Below are 19623 nucleotides of genomic sequence, written 5' to 3'. Positions count from 1 at the left end.
GCTGCGAATGCTCAGGAAAATTCTCCCCCTCCTCCCTTTTCAGGCGAGAAGAATCATGGTTCAGGCTCTGATTCAGTCCCGCTTTGATTATGGGAACGCACTTTATCTGGGCGCTCCTCAATCTACTCTCCACAGACTTCAAGTGATCCAGAACTGTGCAGCACGCCACCTACTTCAGATTCCCCGTAGACAATCGGCAATGCCTGCCCTGAAGAACCTCCACTGGCTGCCTATCCGAGCCAGGATCCAGTTCAAAGCCATGTGCCTGGCACATAAAGCTATCTGGAAAAACGGTTCTCACATTATACAGTCCCTGGTCACTCCTTACCTACCCGCCAGGAATATTCGCTCCAGCTCCGCTTTCTTGGCCAAACCTCTGAAAGTTCAAAGATCCAGGTGGGGCGGACGCTCCTTTTCTCTGAATGCCTCTAACCTATGGAATACTCTCCCGCACACGCTCCGAGGTGAACCTGACTTATTGATCTTTCGAAAACTGCTAAAAACACACCTCTTTCTCTAAGCACCATAGTTTGATGTGCCCTTTCATAGGGCTCTCCGCTCCGCAAGCGCTAGGAGGCCTCAGGGTAGCTAAGCGCTATACAAATGTAACTTTCATTCATTCATTTCTTTCATTCATCAACACAAGAATAAAACCTGAGTGTCGACACACACTTAAAGGGATTATTAATTAAAGGTCCACTGAGGGCCTTCCCCCTTGTATATATGCTTGTTGATAGAAAGATTGTTTATATAGTGTCTGTACTCTTAAACCATGCAGGAATGGCTAAAAGATCTTTATTGCTTGGAAGCACACCTTTAAATCTACTATGGTTTAAGGGAGGCAGGGTGCTGGAGCATGTGAAGCTGAAGAGGACCCAGGGTGATACCCCTGCTGTATTCTGACTAACGGGATCACATGTTTCTGGAAGCATTAGAAACCCCAAAGGGTCTCCCTTTAGATTTTCCAATGCTAAACAGCCTTTGTGCGGAAAAAAAATTGTCACTGGATAATGTATGCATGCCTGTCATGATGTGGCAGATGTTTTTTTTTGTTGCTACTTTAAGATTCAGAACATCTTGCAATGGTAAATTTAAAAAAGGTAACTAAAAGTTATGTGAAGCTGCTTTTAGTGAAAGGAGTGGCTCTGTACCAAATTGGATCTGCGCCCCCTATAAAAAGTAAGAGGAAAAAAAAGCAAAAGGGGAGCACAGGGTTTGGGGGAGCAAGTCATGATGCTCAAGCGACTGGGAAGAGGGAGGGCCAAGGTCACTGGGTAAGGGGTGTGTTATTATTTAAAATATTAAGAGCTGAGAGGGACAGAGAGAGGTGGGGTCCTGGTGAGGAGGGAAAGCAACATTGATATCACAGGGGGTAGTGATGTGAAGGGGGGAGGCAGCACTTAGGAGAGAGAAAAAACGGGAGTGCTGAAGTCCCGAAAAAAAAGTTACCGGAATGTAAGCAGAGGAAGGATACAAGTCATCCAATCAAAAATATAGTCAATTACCAGTGTCTGTGTTCCATAGAGGGGTTGGGCAGGGGGAGGGGGTGGTGTTAGGGATACATATAGATGAAGGGGAAGAAAAGTTATTTAATAGGAAGCAAGCAAATGAGATTGACAAGAAAGCCAACCAATAATAAATAATGGGCTGACCTAAAACCCATGATAAATATTCTTTATTTGACTACAGCCTTTAGGCAAGACATAAAACGTAGTGAGGTTACGGTAGCGTGAGAGATACAAGACATAAAATGTTGGAAATTAGCCCTAAAGAATTCAAAAAGAAAAATGTGTGTGCACTTGTGAAAAAGAAATAGGAACTTTGTATGATGAGCACAGATGTGTAGCTGAAACTCCTGGACTATGATAAATGAAGTGTTTCAGAGTAATAGAGAGCTACAAATGGCTTTCAAATAGTGCTTCTACCATACCTTGACAAGACCATTACCTCCACTAGAAAGACCACGACCAGATATTGTCATCTCAAAGCACCGTCATAAACAAAGGAGGGCCCCTGAAGAACTGCATACAGAGTGGCAGAACCAGGGGAAAAAAGAATTCCAGTATACAAATCTGCCAACTCAACTACTTTATATCGGTATAACTCTTCAAATATGGACATCCGAAATATAATCTTGAGCTCAAAGTGCCAAGAATAAAGTATTTAATACATATATTTGTTTCTCTTTAACAGAACACAAAATGCATCACATATTGAACATAGATATATTATCTCTAAGGTGCACCACCTGACACCCCACTCATACTAAAACAATATGTACACACACGTACATATGTCACTCATACTTCATTCGTTCGTTCACTCAAATCAGACACCATTAAAAATGTTTAATACAAAACACCAGACAAGACCAAAATACTCAATGTAAATACAAATCTTGCTGTGAATTTTTTTTTTGTTATAATGCAAACGACTTAATATCTATTGACCTAATTCAATCCTATTCTTTTTAAAGTAAACACTTTCATAGAGTCATAGTTGTATCTTTACATTTTGTTTGGAGTAAGGGTCGTGGAACAAGATCCCTTCAGTTTAACATGTAGATATCTTTATCTTCTGGTTCACATTCAGTTTCCAGTGGTGCTGGCGTGCGTTTTGGTGCAAGACTAAATGCGAACCACCTTTTTAGGGCGCTAAGTAACAGAATCTGTATACGAAAACAGAGAGCAAGAGAGGGCTGTGGGACAATTAGGAGAAGACTAAAACATCAGAAATCGAGAAATGGCTAAAGTTAAAAAAATTATTATAGAAGTAATATTTAGTAGAGAGCGTGTACCCTAACAATCGCACAAAGACAGAAAAATGACACACTACTCAAATGTGAAGAGGGTTCCTTACCAGAAAAGGTATTCAGTCTAATGTAGAACCGTATACCAGTAATGTGCAAAAAGGACAAAACATATGTACCTATAAAGAGAAAATAGATGACTCAAAGGAGATTATAGAGTTTGCACATGAGAAACAAAGACAAAAACAATCTAATGTGAATAATTTTTTTTGTTTTCACGACAACCCAGACCAAACACTACACCAACATGTCAATAAATAAAGCGACTTTCCGGTCCTACCAAAGGTTGTGCACTTATAGTGTGGCCAATGAGGAGGAGGATGAGGTCTCTGGCAACACAGCTGGATGATCAGAAAGAGGTGGGGAGAGAATGGAAAGGTCTACACCCAAGGGAGCACCCACTAGGATGAAAAAGAAAGTCTGTTTACAAGAATAAGGGCAATATATAACCAGTGTATAGGGAAATTGAGGAACACTAGTGGCTACTTACCTCCAGGGGAAACAAAAGGACAGGATAGGGCCTCCTGTAGAAGTAAGGCTCAACGTCAATCTTGAGGTAAATTTGATCCTTCAAAGTGAAATCCTTGCAGGTAGTGTCAAAGGTCTTTAGAGTTGGTGCTTCATAATCTATCGCTTCCCGTCTTTTCAAGGATACTGTATAAAAGAAGGGAAGGATGTAAATACCTCCAGTCCAAAGCTATGATGAAAAGAACACAAGTACCGGGTGAGCTGCCAGGCTACGGGTTCAGTAGTATCAAGAAGAATAATGATATGCGTAAGGCAGGCACCAGATGGCACCTAACTTAGAGAAGTGGTCCCTAAGTTGAAATGAATACGTCCAACTAATCTTAGTCAAAAGCGACTTACACAAGGCAGGTTTCAAGCTACGCTGGAGGGCAAGCAACAAACTCATATCAAGCGAGGGACCCTATCACAACTAAAGGACAGAACCCAACAGAAAAATAAATAACTACAAAGTAAAAGAAACCCCAATTTCTACACCTACTGTAGATAAGTTCCAAATAAGTAGCATTCTGAGGTTCACACAGGATGCCCTACATGGGATCGATTACTAAAAATATCCAAAACAAGCTAGAGCAATAAAGAGCCTCCTGACTACATGGTGGCATGTCCGGATTATACGATCTGAATGGGGGGTAAATGCCGGCCATGGTAAAAGCCCTGTGGATGCCCCCACAGCAGGACCATGCATGGATAGTAACCTGCAAAACAAGTGGTACTGGGCACCATTGTTTAAAAAATTTACTCCGAGAGCCTCATGCCAAAATATAAAGAGGGCTTTAGGTTGTGTCTGATACCACGAGCCATGCGTGTGGTGATAGAGAGAGCTCTCCTTACCTGCAATGGATGGTCGGCCGTCTGCGAGTTCGACAAATATTCTGGGTCCTGCAACCGAAGTAGCTCGTACCAGCTGGGTTAACCGGCATCAGTTTAAATATGTGCTCGTAGTGCAAGATCGGAGACGTAACAAGAATGTCTCCTACCTAAGCGTCTAGACCGAAAAAATTCTCCTTATGGGTGCCAATACACATTATGGGCACCATATTGGGTGAGAATAGGCAAACAGAGCAAAAGTGACTACAGGCGTAGTGAAATGAGGAAGAAATATGGTTCCCACTGGCACAAATAACAAACGTTCTTCCCTGGAGGGGTGGTAAATAAACATCCTAAATAAAATAATATTACTACTGCAGCCTATAAAAATGAGAAGACACAAACTACCACAGTGCATTAGTTCTCGCCTCTATACTTAGAGCACTGAAGGCATGCTGCTCCACTTCACCATACAGAAAACACAACAAACACAGCAGACATTTTGGAATGGTAGCTTACTGTCAAAACACATTAGTTGGTAATACGAGTAAGTGACACAAACCTATGTCTGGGAGTAGTAAAGAAGAGGGGAGTAAGAGGGGCTCTTGTCTCAGAGTGAGCGCTCAGGATGAGCTATGATTTGGAGACATTCAGAAGCATTAGTAGTAGACGTTCCCCATAATGTTAGTCATACATTATCTGAAAGAGACTATTCGTGATGGATTCCTCACCTTAGAATTACCCCCAGGCGTCCGACTTAGATCCGGAGAATGTTTTCCTCCGCAGTACCCCTATTATTATTATTATTTAACGATTTGTAGAGCGCCTGGTGACCCGAAGGCATCCCCGCGCTATATTGATTGTACTATCCAGAGGAGAGGGGAAGAAAGAGAAGGGACTTTATTTTGGGAATAAAAGCGTTTTCAGTTTTTTTCTGAAGATCAGATAACTGGGCTCCAGTCTAAGGGTGCGGGGGAGGGAGTTCCACCCGGCAGATGCCTTCACGGAGAAGCGTCGGCCTCCAGTCCGTGTCTTTCTGTATTTGGGGATGTTGGCCAGTCGCTCATACTCAGACCGAAGGGATCTGGGGGCCTTATAAGGAGTCACCAGGTCGCTGAGGATCATAGGGCCAACTCCATTCATCAATTTGTGTGCAGTGCACATGGCCTTAAATTCCACCCTTTGGCGCACTGGCAGCCAGTGCAGGGCCCTGATTGCTGGTCTGGCTGATACTCTGGAGGGAAGGTTCATAAGTAGTCTGGCTGCTGCATTCTGTGTGCGTTGAAGTTTAGCCATGGTGGCCTCTGGGGCTCCCAGATAAACTATGTTGCTGTAGTCCAACCGTGCCAGTATTAAACCTTGGACTAGGAGTTTTCTAGATGTGGGCGGGAGTAAGGGGAGAATCTTGCGGGTGGTGCGCATAAGCCCGAAGCAGGTACCTGCTGTTTTGGACGCTTGCGTTTTCATTGAAAGTTCGGGTTCCAGCCAGACTCCAAGGGTCTTGATTTCTTGTTTCGGGGTGGGAATTTCCCCGAACACGTCTGGCCAGACCGATGGGGGGATAGTCACCCATTGCTTTCCCATGAGCATAACTTCGGTCTTTGACCCGTTTAATTTAAGTGATGATTCACACATCCAACTGTGAATTTCCGTGAGGCAATTTGCCAGATTGTCCGGGTGGTCGTCCAGTTGGGATAGAGAGACGACCAGCTGTGTGTCATCAGCATAACTCATTATTTTGATCCCGAAGGGGGTCACCGCATCTTCGAGAGGGGCCATATAGGCATTAAAAAGCGTGGGGCTTAAAGACGACCCCTGGGGAACCCCGCTCGTGAGGGGGAGGATGGTCGAGTGGTGATTGCCATCCCATACGCTTCGGTAGGTGGTGTCGGTTGACTCCGTGTTCGTAGTTGGCGTTGTGATTGCCGGAATGACGTCACGGTATTTACTTAGACGCTGCCCCTGCATGCTGACGTCCGTTCTTTCTTTTTCCGCATCAGCCAGCGCAGATGCGGATTGAGCGGTACCTTGAGTCACTTTTTGACTCTCTTTTTGTCTATATCTTTTCGAGTCGTCCAACTCCTGATGCAAAGGGATGTCATCTCGATGGACTGGCTTCAAGCCTTGTGGCTCCTGCCACAAGCTGATGTTGGTGACTGACGGACCCCCATTTCGTGTGCCTCTGGTGCCTGGAGTGCGACCACGACCCGAAGTCATGCTCCGACTGCTGGGCCATGGCCCGAAGTCTTTTCAGGAGCGGTCCAGAAAGCTTCTGAAGGCCTGCCAGTCGGCTCCGCACAGCTCGAGGTCCCAGTCGAGAGGGAGGTCACTGGACCGGTCGCCATCGCCACCACTCTTCGTCAAAGTCTTTGGGTAAGTGGAAGCACAAAAAGAAGGCAAAGAAGCATTGTCGCTCTTCGCGTTCTCCCCGTCTGTCGGCCGACGGGATGCAGAAGGTAATCACCCGGTTCTGCCAACGGATCCTGTTGGGTCGGCTCTGAGCCTCCCTCTCTTTACGGGAGCCGGAGCGACCCCTGCCCAACTTCTTAGCTTTTACGAAGCCCTCCACTCAATCTTTGGGCAGCCCGACTCTGCCGGCGTGCCTTTGGGCCCCATGGAATCGGTTGGGGGTTGTAGGCCTTTGATGCCAGAGGCTTCGACGCCGCAGAGCCCCCAGGGATCCAGGCCTGGATCCAGATCGGTGTGGTCGACCTAACACCTCCGGTGCCAAATTCATTGGCTACACCTCTGCCCCATCCAATGCCGGTTGTGTCCTCAACCGACGTCGACCCCAGCCTCCACCTCGATGTGGACACAGAGCCAGACCAGCATTGACCGGAACCAATCTGGTACTTTTGTACCCCTGATCTCCCCTGGTGTTCCCTATCACCCTGAGTGGCTACCAGAGGAGGGTGAAGAGGACTGGGAGGGGTCTGTGGACCGTTTGGTAGACCAGTTAGAAGAACCGGACTGGAGAGAGGAGTTGGGTGAAGCCAGTGGTCTGGACACTTCTCCAGACCTTGGCATGCTATCTCCCCCTACCGTGGCTAGGGAGAAGTGTGTATCATACGCAATGGTGTTGTGTAGGGAGGCTGATGCCTTAAACCTTGAGCTTCCTACGGTGGTGGTCAGGACTAACCTCCTGACCGAGGTGCTTCAACCGGCAGCAACCTCTTTGGAGGTCCTGCTGCTGTTCAACAAGGTCCTCACGGACATCCTTTTGGGCACTTGGCCCAAGCCCAACACTGGGGCTCCTGTGGATACGAAGATTGCCCGACGCCACCGCCCGGCCCCGGGCGACCCTATTTCCCTTAACCAACACCCCACCCTGAGAGCTTCGCAGTCCAAGCATCGACTTCCAAGGGCGCATTCCCTACCACTCCCCCTGATAGGGAATCGAAGAATCTGGACTATCTTGGGTAGAAAAGGTTTTCTTCCTCCAGCTTAGGACTGCGGTTGGTGAACACTGCATGTCTCTTGGGCCGTTACTCCCATTCTGTGTGGGACATGGTCATGCAGGTGCTGCCACAGTGGCTGGAGGAGGCCCGGGCCGTGCTCTCCTGTGCAGTTGCCGAAGGGAGAGACGCAGCGAAGTTCGCCATACTATGTGGACTGGACACCGCCGACTCGCTGGGCAGGACAATTTCAACGTCAGTAGCCCTGAGACACTACGCCTGGCTGAGTTCCACTGGCTTTTCGGGTGATGGCCAAGCTACACTTTTAGACATGCTCTTTGATGGCCGTCGCTTGTTTGGCGACAAAGCAGACAACGCGCTCGAGCGCCTTAAGGACTCCAGGGCTACGGCCAGGTCCTTGGGCTTCGCTTCTACGTCTCGCCCCGCGCAGTCTACTTTTCGCCCCTTTCGTGGCTACGGAAGGGGTGCCCCGCCACATTCTGGTCAGAGCCACAAGCCTGCGTAAGCTGTCCAGCCTCTGCGCAGCTGGGGACGTGGGACCCACCGTAGTGGGTTTCAGGGCCAGCGGGCGGGCCAGACCACTAGCACCCTCTCTCTAGCAGCCTCCAAGCCCTCCTAGTCCAACCTTTCTGGGCCACCATTCGCCAGTGGGCGACAGGATTCGCCATCTCATCCCCACTGGCTCAACATCACGTCGGACAGGTGGGTTTTGCAGATAGTCTGAAGGGGCTTTTCCCTCCCCTTTGAGACTACCCCTCCATCCATGCCTCCTCAATTCCGTCACATGTCGGAGGATCACTTGGCCCTTCTCCACCAGGAAGTTACGGCACTGTTGACCAAGGGAGCCATCGGGCGAGTTCCTGCCCCAGAAATAGGTCGAGGTTGTTATTCTCACTACTTTCTGGTGCCCAAGAAGGACAGGGACCTGCGTCCCATCTTGGATCTCAGGAATGTCAACTGCTTCCTGCGCAAGGAGAAGTTCAAAATGTTGACATTGGCTCAGGTCCTGTATGCCCTCGACCCTGGAGACTGGATGATAGCGTTGGACTTGCTGGACGCTCATTGTCACATCCCCGTCCTGCCAGCCCACCGGTGTTACCTAAGGGTCACGGTAGGTCACGAGCACTTTCAGTTTACAGTGCTGCACTTTGGCCTTACCAGCGCCCCTCGGGTGTTCGCGAAGGAGATGGCGGTGGTCGCAACTCATCTGTGTAAATCAGGGGTTCCAATCTTTCCCTATCTCGTCGACTGGCTGTTGAAGGCGGGCTCACCCTAGGCTGTCGTCTCCCACCTCCAGACTGTGGCCGACCTCCTGCATTCGCTGGGGTTCACCATCAATGTGCTGAAGTCACACCCAATTCCCTCTCAGAACCTCCTTTTCATTGGAGCGATTCTAGACACAGTGCAGTTTTGGGCTTATCCTCCTGAGCAGTGAATTGGGATATTCGGGCTATGATTCCGATCGTTCAGCCTCTATCCCTGGTTTCGGTCAGACTGACCCCGAGGCTCTTGGGCCTCATGGCCTCCTGCATCCTGCTGGTAGACTCTGCCAGGTGGCATATGCGGGCTCTGCAGTGGGACCTGAAGATCCAGTGGGCACAGCATCAGGGGAATCTTTCCGATTGCATCCAGATCTCGGAGGGCACTGCACACCAATTACACTGGTGGCTAATGAACCAGGATTGGGTCAAAGGCAGGTTCCTCTCTCTTCCCCAACCAGATTTCACAGTGGTGACAGATGCATCACTTCTGGGGTGGGGCGGCCACATGGGGGAGGCCAGTGCTTAATTTGTAAAATTTGAAGTGCAGGTGCTCAAATCTTTGTTGGAGGCCACACCTACTTTTTATTTGGCTCCACCCACTTCCTCCACTGGCTCCACCCACTTCCGCTATTAGCTCCACCCACATCCTCAACGGGCACTGCGAAAAGTCAGATTGATTTCAGCAAGGGAGCCTGCCTTCCTCATAGTAAGGTTTTGATAGGAGGTTCCCCTGCCCTGTGAACATTTTCAAAAAGATTAAATCAAAAGTGCATTTAAAGCACAATTTTGAAATAAATTAGATAAAATCACTAATGCATTGAAAAGGGACAATTCCAGTGTTCCATGTGCTAATTTGGGGAAAGGACAATACTGGGGTAGGGTATGCCCTTTTTAATAGAGTCTATGAGATCAAAGATACAATGTTTACATAGCTTATGTGACAAAATAAACCAAAATGTTGTGAAAACAAACACTAGTCAAATCAGAACAGATAAGCTGAATAAAATCATGAAATACACTTGAATGAGTCACTGTCACTTCCAGTGGCCGAAGGGGTTTGGGATTCATAAAAAGCAGAGTTAAAGCGATTACTTTTAGAGAAACAATTAAAAAAGATGATTAACAATTGGGCTTGCTACTATAACTTACTCCCTGGCATGGAGCTATATGTGCATTTATTAGACATTCTGAATAGTAAAAAACATGGAACTTAACTTGCGTTTCCAAATGTAGTTCTGTATCATAAAGACAAGACAGAGATTAGAAAAGAGGCATATATATTCAAAATATGACTTTTTAATTAAAGATTTGTATATTAACAAAGCACAGAAAAATATCAACTCCCCCAAAAGTCTTATAGGTACCCAAGCCAAAAGAATAGGTAGTGTGTGTCTGCCTGGGCAGTTTGAATTTCTGTATCTCAAGTCATACCCATTAGTGCAAAATTACCATAGTACCATACAAAATATAAATAAAGACAAAATGACTCAAACTAAAATATAGATAAATACAGTCAAATAAATACATACATGTTCAAAAATGAAAAACGAAAAAGAATTGTCTCATAAAAACAAAATAAATAACATATATAAAATATAACAATATATATAACATCCAAAAAAAGGAAGAGACATAAATATAACAAAATATTAAATAAATTGACACTGTCAACAAAGTGTTATACTTTCAAATAAATGACCTATATAAACTAGAACAATAATTAAATATCCAAACACAGTAAAGCCTAACTTTTTCAAAACATTGCAATGACACGTGTTTTGTCAGTTGGAATTGGCTAGCATCTATTTTTCTAGAAATGCCCGCAAACAGTTTAAATTGCTTGAGCATTCCAAGTCTTCCTCTTTCCTTGCTTTACTCCTAGTGTCATCAGCTGCTCTTCGTCCTTTTGCAAGCCATGACTGAACATAAGGGATGGGGTTGAATCTCTTCAATGGTGGGCCAAAAAGATTTAAAAGCATTAAAGAACATGTTGTTTCAGTCAGCAATGATGCTCTTGTAGATGTGCAAATTAGATTCATTTGAGAAAAGCCCCGCTCACATTCTGCAGTACTGATTGCAATAGTGTGTAAGGCCATCAAAAGCTCCTTGAACTGCCTTTTAATTTCTTTCCCTCCAGATTCCTTAAACTCTCTGTAAGCACGTATAGTTTCTCGACTGGCAATGTTGAATCGTTTACACAGAGACTCAATGTCACTTTCACCATAAAGAACAGGTAGCTCATCAGGCCAGTACTGTTTGTATAAAACTTTCACTTCGCTAATCAGTGTATCATACTCCGCCTTTTTGTCAGTCGAATTAGTACCTCCTGTAGACAACAAACGATGTCTTCGATTTTCTGCAAGACTACGAAAAAACTGTCCCAGTTCAATGATTTTATCAGTGATCTTTCCTTTGTGCAGCATCACACCTTGGAATATATTTTCTTCTATGCCCTTTTTACACTGTGAGAAGTGGTTCCCTTTCCTGTCTACCATTGCCTCAAACACTGCAATTTGCCGACAAATAGCTCGATGAGCATCAATGATTGTAGACTCACGTTTCTGTAACTCGAGTGATAACTCTGATAACTCCTGAAGAGCATCATACATGAGCCCAAGATTAGCCACAAACTGGATAGATGATAACCGCCTTCCTAGGCCTGTGTACATATTTCGTGTTGAACTGTCACGGGAACCATCATCAGCTGCTCTAGTAAAGTGCTTGTAGAGGGCAGGGTAAGCATTCCAAATAGCCTCCACTGTTCTGAAGCTTGATGCAACCCAACGAGTATCTAACACTCGACCTATTCTGCAAAGCTGAATGTCTAGAGCTTCTGCACATTCTTTCAGCTCCAAACGGTTTTTAACAGATGTGGCAAATAGAGAATAAAGCTTATCGATTAGGTTTTTGAAATGATTTGTAGCGCCAATATCTTTCATGACATCATGAACAGCAAGTTCCAGGCGATGTGCTGAACAGTGCCAGGCTACAATATTAGGAGAGATTTTTTCTTGCAACCTCTTCACAACTCCACTGTGGCTGCCAAACATCACAGAAGCTCCATCACAGGCAACAGAAACCATGCATTTGGAGAGAAAGTCCCCACTTATGTTAACTGGATCTTTTTTTAGTGCAGATAGTAAACTGTTTACTATGCCGTCAGCTGACAAATCACTCAGCTCAATGAGGTCAACAAAAATATTAGCTGGGGAGTCCATGCCAGGTAGCTGCATTCGCATGTACACAATTAAAGAACTTTTCCTATTTAATGCAGTGGCTTCATCTAGTAAAAGACTTACTTTTGGGGAAAGTTCAATAATTTTGGCAAATATCTTCCTCTTCATTTCTGAGGCTATGTGGCGCTGTATGTTTGAGCAAGCTACATTGGAGTGCAAAATTCGCCCCATATCTAGTCCATTCAACTGGTGACAGTCTATCTCGGTTTCAAAACCATACGCTGGCCTGTTCCGATTTGCTTCCTTATAAGCTACTCGGAATATTCTGGCTGTTGCTGACATTTGTAAAGATTGCGCTTTTGCAGTTACTTTCAATAAAGGATCTTTTTTTGCATTTTCTAAGATTTTTAAAGTTGTAATATGAGCCTTGCTTTGTGCATGTTCTCCAATCTTTTTCCTCAATGATTTCTGCTGCTGTTCTATATTGGTGCCATATGCCTTCACAGTAGACTCAGTCCATTCTTTGGACAATTTCATTCCCCTGGATTTCTCAGCACCAAGATCACGGACTTGGCGACACACAGAACAGCCAAGGTTAGGGCCATTAACAATTAAACACGGATGCTTGCGTTGGAAATATATTTTTTGGTCATGTTTCCAACCTTTAGGAAGAATGCCTTTCCTAAAAACTCTGTCTGAATGTGGTTTCAGTGATATGTTAAACTGTTTGCTAGTGCTTGGTGTTTCCTCTGTCTCTGTATCAATTTCCACAGCATGATGCAGCTCATCTCTAAGAGGACTATCTTGTGTCTTTTCTTCTGTAGGGGTGATAACGCTGCTGCTAGTAGTGGGGTCACTCTCATCTAGTGCCTTCTCTCGCACTTCTTCATCTTCCTTGTTCCCTTCATCCACTGGAAGTACATGGTCTTTTCTAGCAAGTTTGCTTGCAGGCTCCTCATCATCTTTGGGCTTAAATTTTGTGAAGTAGCTTGAAATCTTCTTCTGTCCAGTGTGTTACATTCTAGGGAAGCAAAGTGAAAGAAAACACGCTAGACGTGCGAAGTGCGATGTCAATTCGTCTAAGTAACATGCACAATTAATATTTATTGGCAGTTTGCACCAAAGACATTTCTGCATCTGCACATATATTACCATCCATGACTGACTACAAGTACAATCCAAATGGATCCTCCTCCTACTTTGCCCACCCAAATTCAGGCCTTTTCCAAATCATACCCCTGCTTGCCCTTCAGCGCTCACTCGAAAGAGACACAAAGTCTATAAAGTTTGCCTCAATTTTAAGCTTTGGCTTCTGGTATAGCAAAAGCAGGGTAAGGTGGCAGTGTGCAGAGTTAGTTACACACTGTGATTCACAAAAATTAATTAATTAATTGACACTCAGGGCCGGACTGGGAACCCAAAGCAGCCCTGGCAAGTTTTGTTACACCAGCCCCCATACGGTGCATAGCACACAAGCACAGCAAGCGTAATGACTGCCACAGGTGTTTGCATGGGGGAATTCTCCCCTCAAAAACATTTTGCAAAAAGAAAAACCAAAATGGTGCACAACACATTTTCCATTACATATTTAGCTGTATCAACTTTCAAAGCATAGTAAATCATAAATGATGACCTGACATAAGCACCCAGGCCAGAAAGCATGGAAATCTCACACTCATAAGTACTCAGACAAGGAAACATGAAAATGTCACACAAAGGCACCCAGGCCAGAAATCATGGAAATGTCACACAAAGGCGCCCAGGCCAGAAAGCATAGAAATGTCACACAAAGGCACCGAGCCAGGACAGAAAGCATGGAACCGTCACACAAAGGCACCCAGGCCAGAAAGCATAGAAACGTCACACAAAGGCACCCAGGCCAGAAAGCATAGAAACGTCACACAAAGGCACCCGGGCCAGCCGGCCAGAAAGCATGAAAATGTCAAAGAAAGGTACCCAAGCCAGTGGGGCTGGAACAATTTTCAGAGTGTTGGTGCTGCCCTCAATGTTACATCACTGAATGAAGTCATAAGATTGAGAAAAATGCAAACATCACACTAAGGACAAACATAGCAAATGAGCCTTGCCCATTCCGGCGGAGGTGGTGAGAGTGTGGTATGTTGCAGTGGAGCATTTAGAAGCCCACTGCTTGTTGAGTGGTGTTGGTGAACTCAACTGTATAAACCAAATCTTTCCACAATCCTAAACTCACCAACCCCAATTGCCTCAACTTCCTGCTCTATCCAGTGCTGTGGTAGAATACCTGCATATCGGCTGATGCTTTGGACAGTTGAGTAGCTACCAGAGACATTGCTAGTTGTTATTTGTTAATGATATGTATGTAGGAATAGCTCTACAAAACAGCAGAAATGATTCATGATGGCTTAACATAGGTCTCTGAAGCAAAGTGAGTCCTGTGAGGAAGACACAGGTTGTATAGGGACCCTACTCTTGCCGTCACATTCGGTATGTTTTCTTTGGTACCTCCAGGGCTTGGCACTTTAACTTAAGTTAATATCAGGAATGGGCTAGCGAGGTGAGCAGTCATCCCTCGAAATGGGAAAAAATTACTAACCCAGAGCCAAAATGCAGACCCGTGCCTTGGGTTAAGCAAGGCCTCAAGGGCACTTTGCAGGCAGCATGTAGGCCTGTGTTTAATGTGAAACGGCAAGCTATCCCGAGCCTCTCCCAGAGATACTGTGCTGGCAGAGATTCTTTGTTGAGATTCCTGCAACAGCCGTGTGTTGTAGCTACTATTAGGGTGTATCAGTGAGGGATAACTTTACATCTATGTTCGAGCTTGAGCACCTGTGCAGGCTGATTTAGGACATCATCAAACTTACACATTTGATAAATAAACTTCAATGTAATGACATTCGGGAGTAAGAAACGAAGTCCTAACGTAGATAATTTGGACTACAGTTTTGTTGCAGGCCACACTAGACAAATATTTTTTCTCCGCAGCAAAATAGAGACATTTTCACCATAACCTTGTTGTCCTGTAAATTAAAAACATCGCTCAAAGTTGTTGAACAATCACAGATGTGTAACGTCCTGTTTGGGAGCATAATGTAGCAAAGTCCCCAGTATTCTCTCTCTTCTTGCTCCTATTTTTCTCTCTAAATGTCACCGCCACGTCCCCACTGTCTACCTCCAACTCTTATTGTCTTTACTTTAGTTTCTCTCTAGTCTACCTTTCCCTCCCTCAACACCCTGTCTTTCTATATATCTTTCCTTCTCTCCTCACCCATCTCTTGCTCTGTCTTCTCTCTCTTGGTATGTGACCTCAGGGGTCACCCCTCTTTACCTCTGTCACTCTCTCTCTGCTTCCTACCCTTTCCTCCCTACTGGCATCTTCTAAGTTATTGCTCACCTCACCTCCCTCTTGCTACCATGCTTCTGTTTTGCGGCTGTTAGTAATAAGGAAGTTAAGAAAGTAGAGAGGCATAATTAAACTTCATGAAGCCCAAGGTATTTGTCTACTTAGTAGACACAAACTGCAGCTCTGCCAGTCTCCGCCATCAATAAAAGCAAACAATTCTTGAGAAAAATACATCTGCACGACTCACTGAAGAAAGCCAGTGGCACAAAAAGTCCACGGGCCGCCTGTTTAATCAAATGCTCAGGCGGCGCACGTTATAGATTGCTTTGAAGTTCGAATTAAATTAATGGAGGACACTGCGAGGCTGATGGCTGACGCTGACCTACTCCTGTCAGTCTTTTTGCACATCATCTCTTTTTTTAATACATATTAAGGCACACTGGGCACGATTACACATTACAAATGTGCAAGCACAAACCATGGCACGCTGCACACTTAAAGAGCCTTTAAGACTATGCTGTGCTCTTTATTAGGTGTGCTGCATGTGCAACTACTTACTTACTGTCTGGTACAGGAAAGAAGGCAACCAGATTATTTAACATCCTGCTTTTAATGGGATTTATTTATATATGGCTCATCATATTTTTTATACTGATCTTGGATTTAGAATAACAAAATTTGCAACTTCTTACTGCTCAAATGGCAGGCAATGAAGCTATGGGCCGTCAGGCCCGTCGCACCCACAGTTAGAGCTTAGGATGAGGTTCTAATTTCCTGTCTGCAGTCTGCACCATCCCCGATAGCGGGCATTCTCCAGGACTGCGAGAGGAGCGATAGCGAGACACAGATGAGGCCGTTTTTTGCAAGCCTATACAGATTTAACATTTGATTTTAGACACTCTGCAGGGGGGGTGGAATGGAGGATATTACGAGGGCAGGCTGGCCGGGGCCCTTTTTTGCCAGCTTTAGCATTATTAGCCACTCTGAAGCAGGGCCCAGGGAGGAATCTGTGAATGGATGACAGGGCAGGGCGGGACAGTTTAACATTAACTGAACCCCGGCCGTGCCATTTTGAATTAGATTAGTCAGTATTGATTTGTGCAGTGCCCACTGTGCTGGTGCCTGGTGGTGATAAGTGTATTAACATTATGCAGATTCGTTGAGCACCACCAGAATTAACAACAAAGCTCTATCTATGGAAATTCTGACCTACCTATCTACACAGTTATGACAAACATACATATACAGATAAAGAGTGCATTGTAAAAATGTGAACAAAGATATGGGCCTTGTTTAGCAGAGTATCTCAATATTATTAAGAGAGATGATATGCCTCCTTTAGCGCAGCACTTTAATAATTAACAATTCAGCAGGGCCAGCTGGGGCATCTAAAAAGTCCCAAACTTGAAACATCTTAGTGACACTGACAGGTTTTTATTAGCACTACCATGGCAGTACTGCACCATGGTGCACAGCAGCACTGAGTGGAGAATCTCTAGCCGCTCCATCAATGGCAGTGCATTGTGAATGATGATGGCATGCCCAATGCATAAACAGTAATATCAGCCGGCCCTGTGGAATCAACAGCAATCCACATGGGTGCCATGCGCTGTCTATAGCGTCCGCGGCGCGCTACTGCTGTAGTGCTATAGAAAACCTGGGACTTTGGGAGTCTTGCAGTGCTCTCAGCATGGACCTGAACCAACCACCACCTATATGATGCAGATGACCATAAGCCTCATCTCGTGTACCAATCTTCGCAGTAGCAGGCTGTATACACCCCGAGCTTGGCGAGCTATCATCAGTAGCAGGCTGCAGCAGTCTCTCTCGACGCATTGCAAGCTGGGGTTTCACTTCCAGTAAGTTTTCAGTTAAACAAAAAACCTGTGTGTACTACAGTCAGTGTGCCTGTGTATGGCCGGCGGCGGATAGTACTAGTCAGCCGCCGGTCAGTGCATCTCATCATCAGTACTGCTCATCATTCCTACACTACCACACGGTGACCGGCTGGCCCTGCCTCAAGTCACCTGGTGGTGCTGACTGTTACATTGCATCAGTGATGCCACACTCTTACTGCCCCCAGAGACCATGGAGATCTAACACTCCGTCCGTGTGAACTTCAGAGGCCAAAACACCAGAGACTGAAACGAAACCTTTAAAATAACACCCCTAGGGGCCCTAGGCTAAACCAAACACTTGAAACAGTCAGCGCTGTACAAAGAAAGTAGAAAACCAAAATGCTGCAGTACAGAGACCAGAACATAATGCCCCAGCTGGGCCAGCCCAACCTTAACCTCATCATACGGCGAATGCACAATCTTAAAAGAAATCAGCGCGCGCACACAGCCCCAACGGGCCAACCCAACCCACCCCCCAACCCGACACCGAACTAACAGCTGTCCAGTCACACCACACCAGTCAATGATCAACATATCAGTCAGAAAAATCAAATGAAATAATATATTGAGATTTGATTCATTTGACGAGATTCATGTTCACGTATCCCCTTGGTTCAGCCAGGGTAGGTCAGACAGGCTGAGGCTCACAGGCGAGGAGCGCCCGGCCGCCCGCAACACACTTCGCGCTGGGTGTGGAGTCGACTGAATGGGATGGGAATTGGGAAGGGGACAGGCACTGGGATGTGTCACGTGGCCGTGGGACTCGGGACTCTGCCGGCTATTGATTGCTCATTGCTGTATTAGGCCTGCCGCCTGCCTGCCTGGAGATTCATTCATCATTCATGAATCTTTCCTCGGCTCAGCCAGAGCCAGGGCACGCGCAGGTCAGGTTGAGGCTCAGAGTCAGAGGCGCGCCCAGGCCGCAACACACTTCGCAAATAGGGTGACCAACTGGCATTGGTGCAAATTCAGGACGGTGAGTATGAAAATTAAGGACAAAGGGTCAAAATTCACGACACAAATTCAGGACAGGAGGTCAAAATTCAGGACAAAACTTGAGGACAATAGGTAAGTTTTACAGACACATCAGGGGAGGTCGCGCAATAGTATATAAGTAAGCCCAGCCATATCCAAACATATGCAACCATTTGCAACCCTATCCATCATGTATCCTTCCATCTATCATTTCACTCATTCATCTCTTCATCCATCCTTTCACTCTACTATCCATTATCCATCCATCCACACTTTCACCCTATCTATCTGTACACTCATCCATCCACTCTTCTGCCCATCCATCCATTCACTCATCCATCCAGCCATTTACCCTTTCACCCATCCAGCCATCCTTTCACTTACTCATCCATCCATCCACCCAGTCACTCATCCTTCCACCCATCCACCCTTTCAGTCATCCATCCATCCTCCCTCTCTCTCTCCATCGGCTCTTTCACTTAGCCATCCTTCCATCCACCCACCCATCCATCTACTCATGAATCCATCCATTGACCCTATCACTCATCCATCCTCTCATCCATTTATCCTTTCACTCCATCACTCATCTATTCATCCTTTTGTCCATCTACCCTCCCTTTCACTCATCTATCCTTAAATCCACCCTTTCACTCATCCGTCCATCCATTCACCCTTGCACTTATCAATTCATCAATACATCCATCATTTCACTCATCCATTCACCCACCCACTCATCCACCTTTTCACTAATCCATCCTTTCACTCAGCCATCCACCCTTTTACACATCCAGCTACCCTTCCACCCATACATCCAGCTATTTACCTTTTCTCTCATCCATCCTTTCACTCACTCATCAATACATCCATCCTCTCTCATTATCCATCTATTCAATCTTTCATTCATCCATTCACCCTTTCACTAATTCATCCAGCCATCCACCCGTCCCTTCACTTACTCACTCGCTCACCTTTTGATATTAATTTTGAGCTGAGCATTTTTGAGAAGAGGCCCATCAAGAACTTCACCCTCGCTGCAGAAGCCATTCCAGGACTGGGACAGAAGCCACCCAGGGCGGAGACAGGATCCGCCACAGGGGGGACAGGAGCCACCACATGGGGGGACAGGAGCCATCATGGGGGGGGGGCAGGAGCCATCACAGGAGGGGAACAGGATCCACCAGGGTGGGCACAGGGGTGGGCATGCAGTATTCTAATATCATCTTGGTCTCTTCCAGGGTGGGGGTAGGGCTCCTCACCCCCTCCTGGACAAGACAACGAGAAGACAGGCTCTCTATCCAAAATGTTAGTTTTGTCACCCCCCACTGTGATGTACAGTACTTAAAGGAGATACTCCAAGAGAACTGATTTAACTGATTGTTCTCCATACTTTGTTAATCAGTGTGGGTGCCATTTCTTTATTTTATTACATT

General features: G+C 45.8%; 1 protein-coding gene across 1 annotated transcript; it reads right to left on the bottom strand.

Annotated features, from left to right (window-relative positions):
- Positions 1-10624: 10624 nt before the first annotated feature.
- LOC146797957 (E3 SUMO-protein ligase KIAA1586-like) lies at positions 10625-14309 on the bottom strand. The gene is made up of 2 exons (XM_085627679.1): positions 14262-14309; positions 10625-13000 (listed from the first exon to the last, which is right to left on the bottom strand). Exons 1-2 carry the CDS (start codon positions 14307-14309, stop codon positions 10625-10627), a joined length of 2424 nt encoding a protein of 807 aa, XP_085483805.1.
- Positions 14310-19623: the final 5314 nt, after the last annotated feature.

Source organism: Triturus cristatus, chromosome 9 (genome assembly GCF_964204655.1).
Source record: "Triturus cristatus chromosome 9, aTriCri1.1, whole genome shotgun sequence".
Lineage (NCBI taxonomy): Eukaryota > Metazoa > Chordata > Amphibia > Caudata > Salamandridae > Triturus > Triturus cristatus.
Note: the sequence above shows the minus strand (reverse complement) of the source record. Positions and strands in the feature narration are given on the sequence as shown.

Bases quoted from the DNA above. Each gene is read 5' to 3' on its own strand.
- LOC146797957 (XM_085627679.1), bottom strand. From the start codon at position 14,309: ATGTCTCTGGTAGCTACTCAACTGTCCAAAGCATCAGCCGATATGCAG. The intron at 13,001-14,261 runs GTATTCTACCAC...CACACTGGACAG, and splicing joins AAGCATCAGCCGATATGCAG to AAGAAGATTTCAAGCTACTT.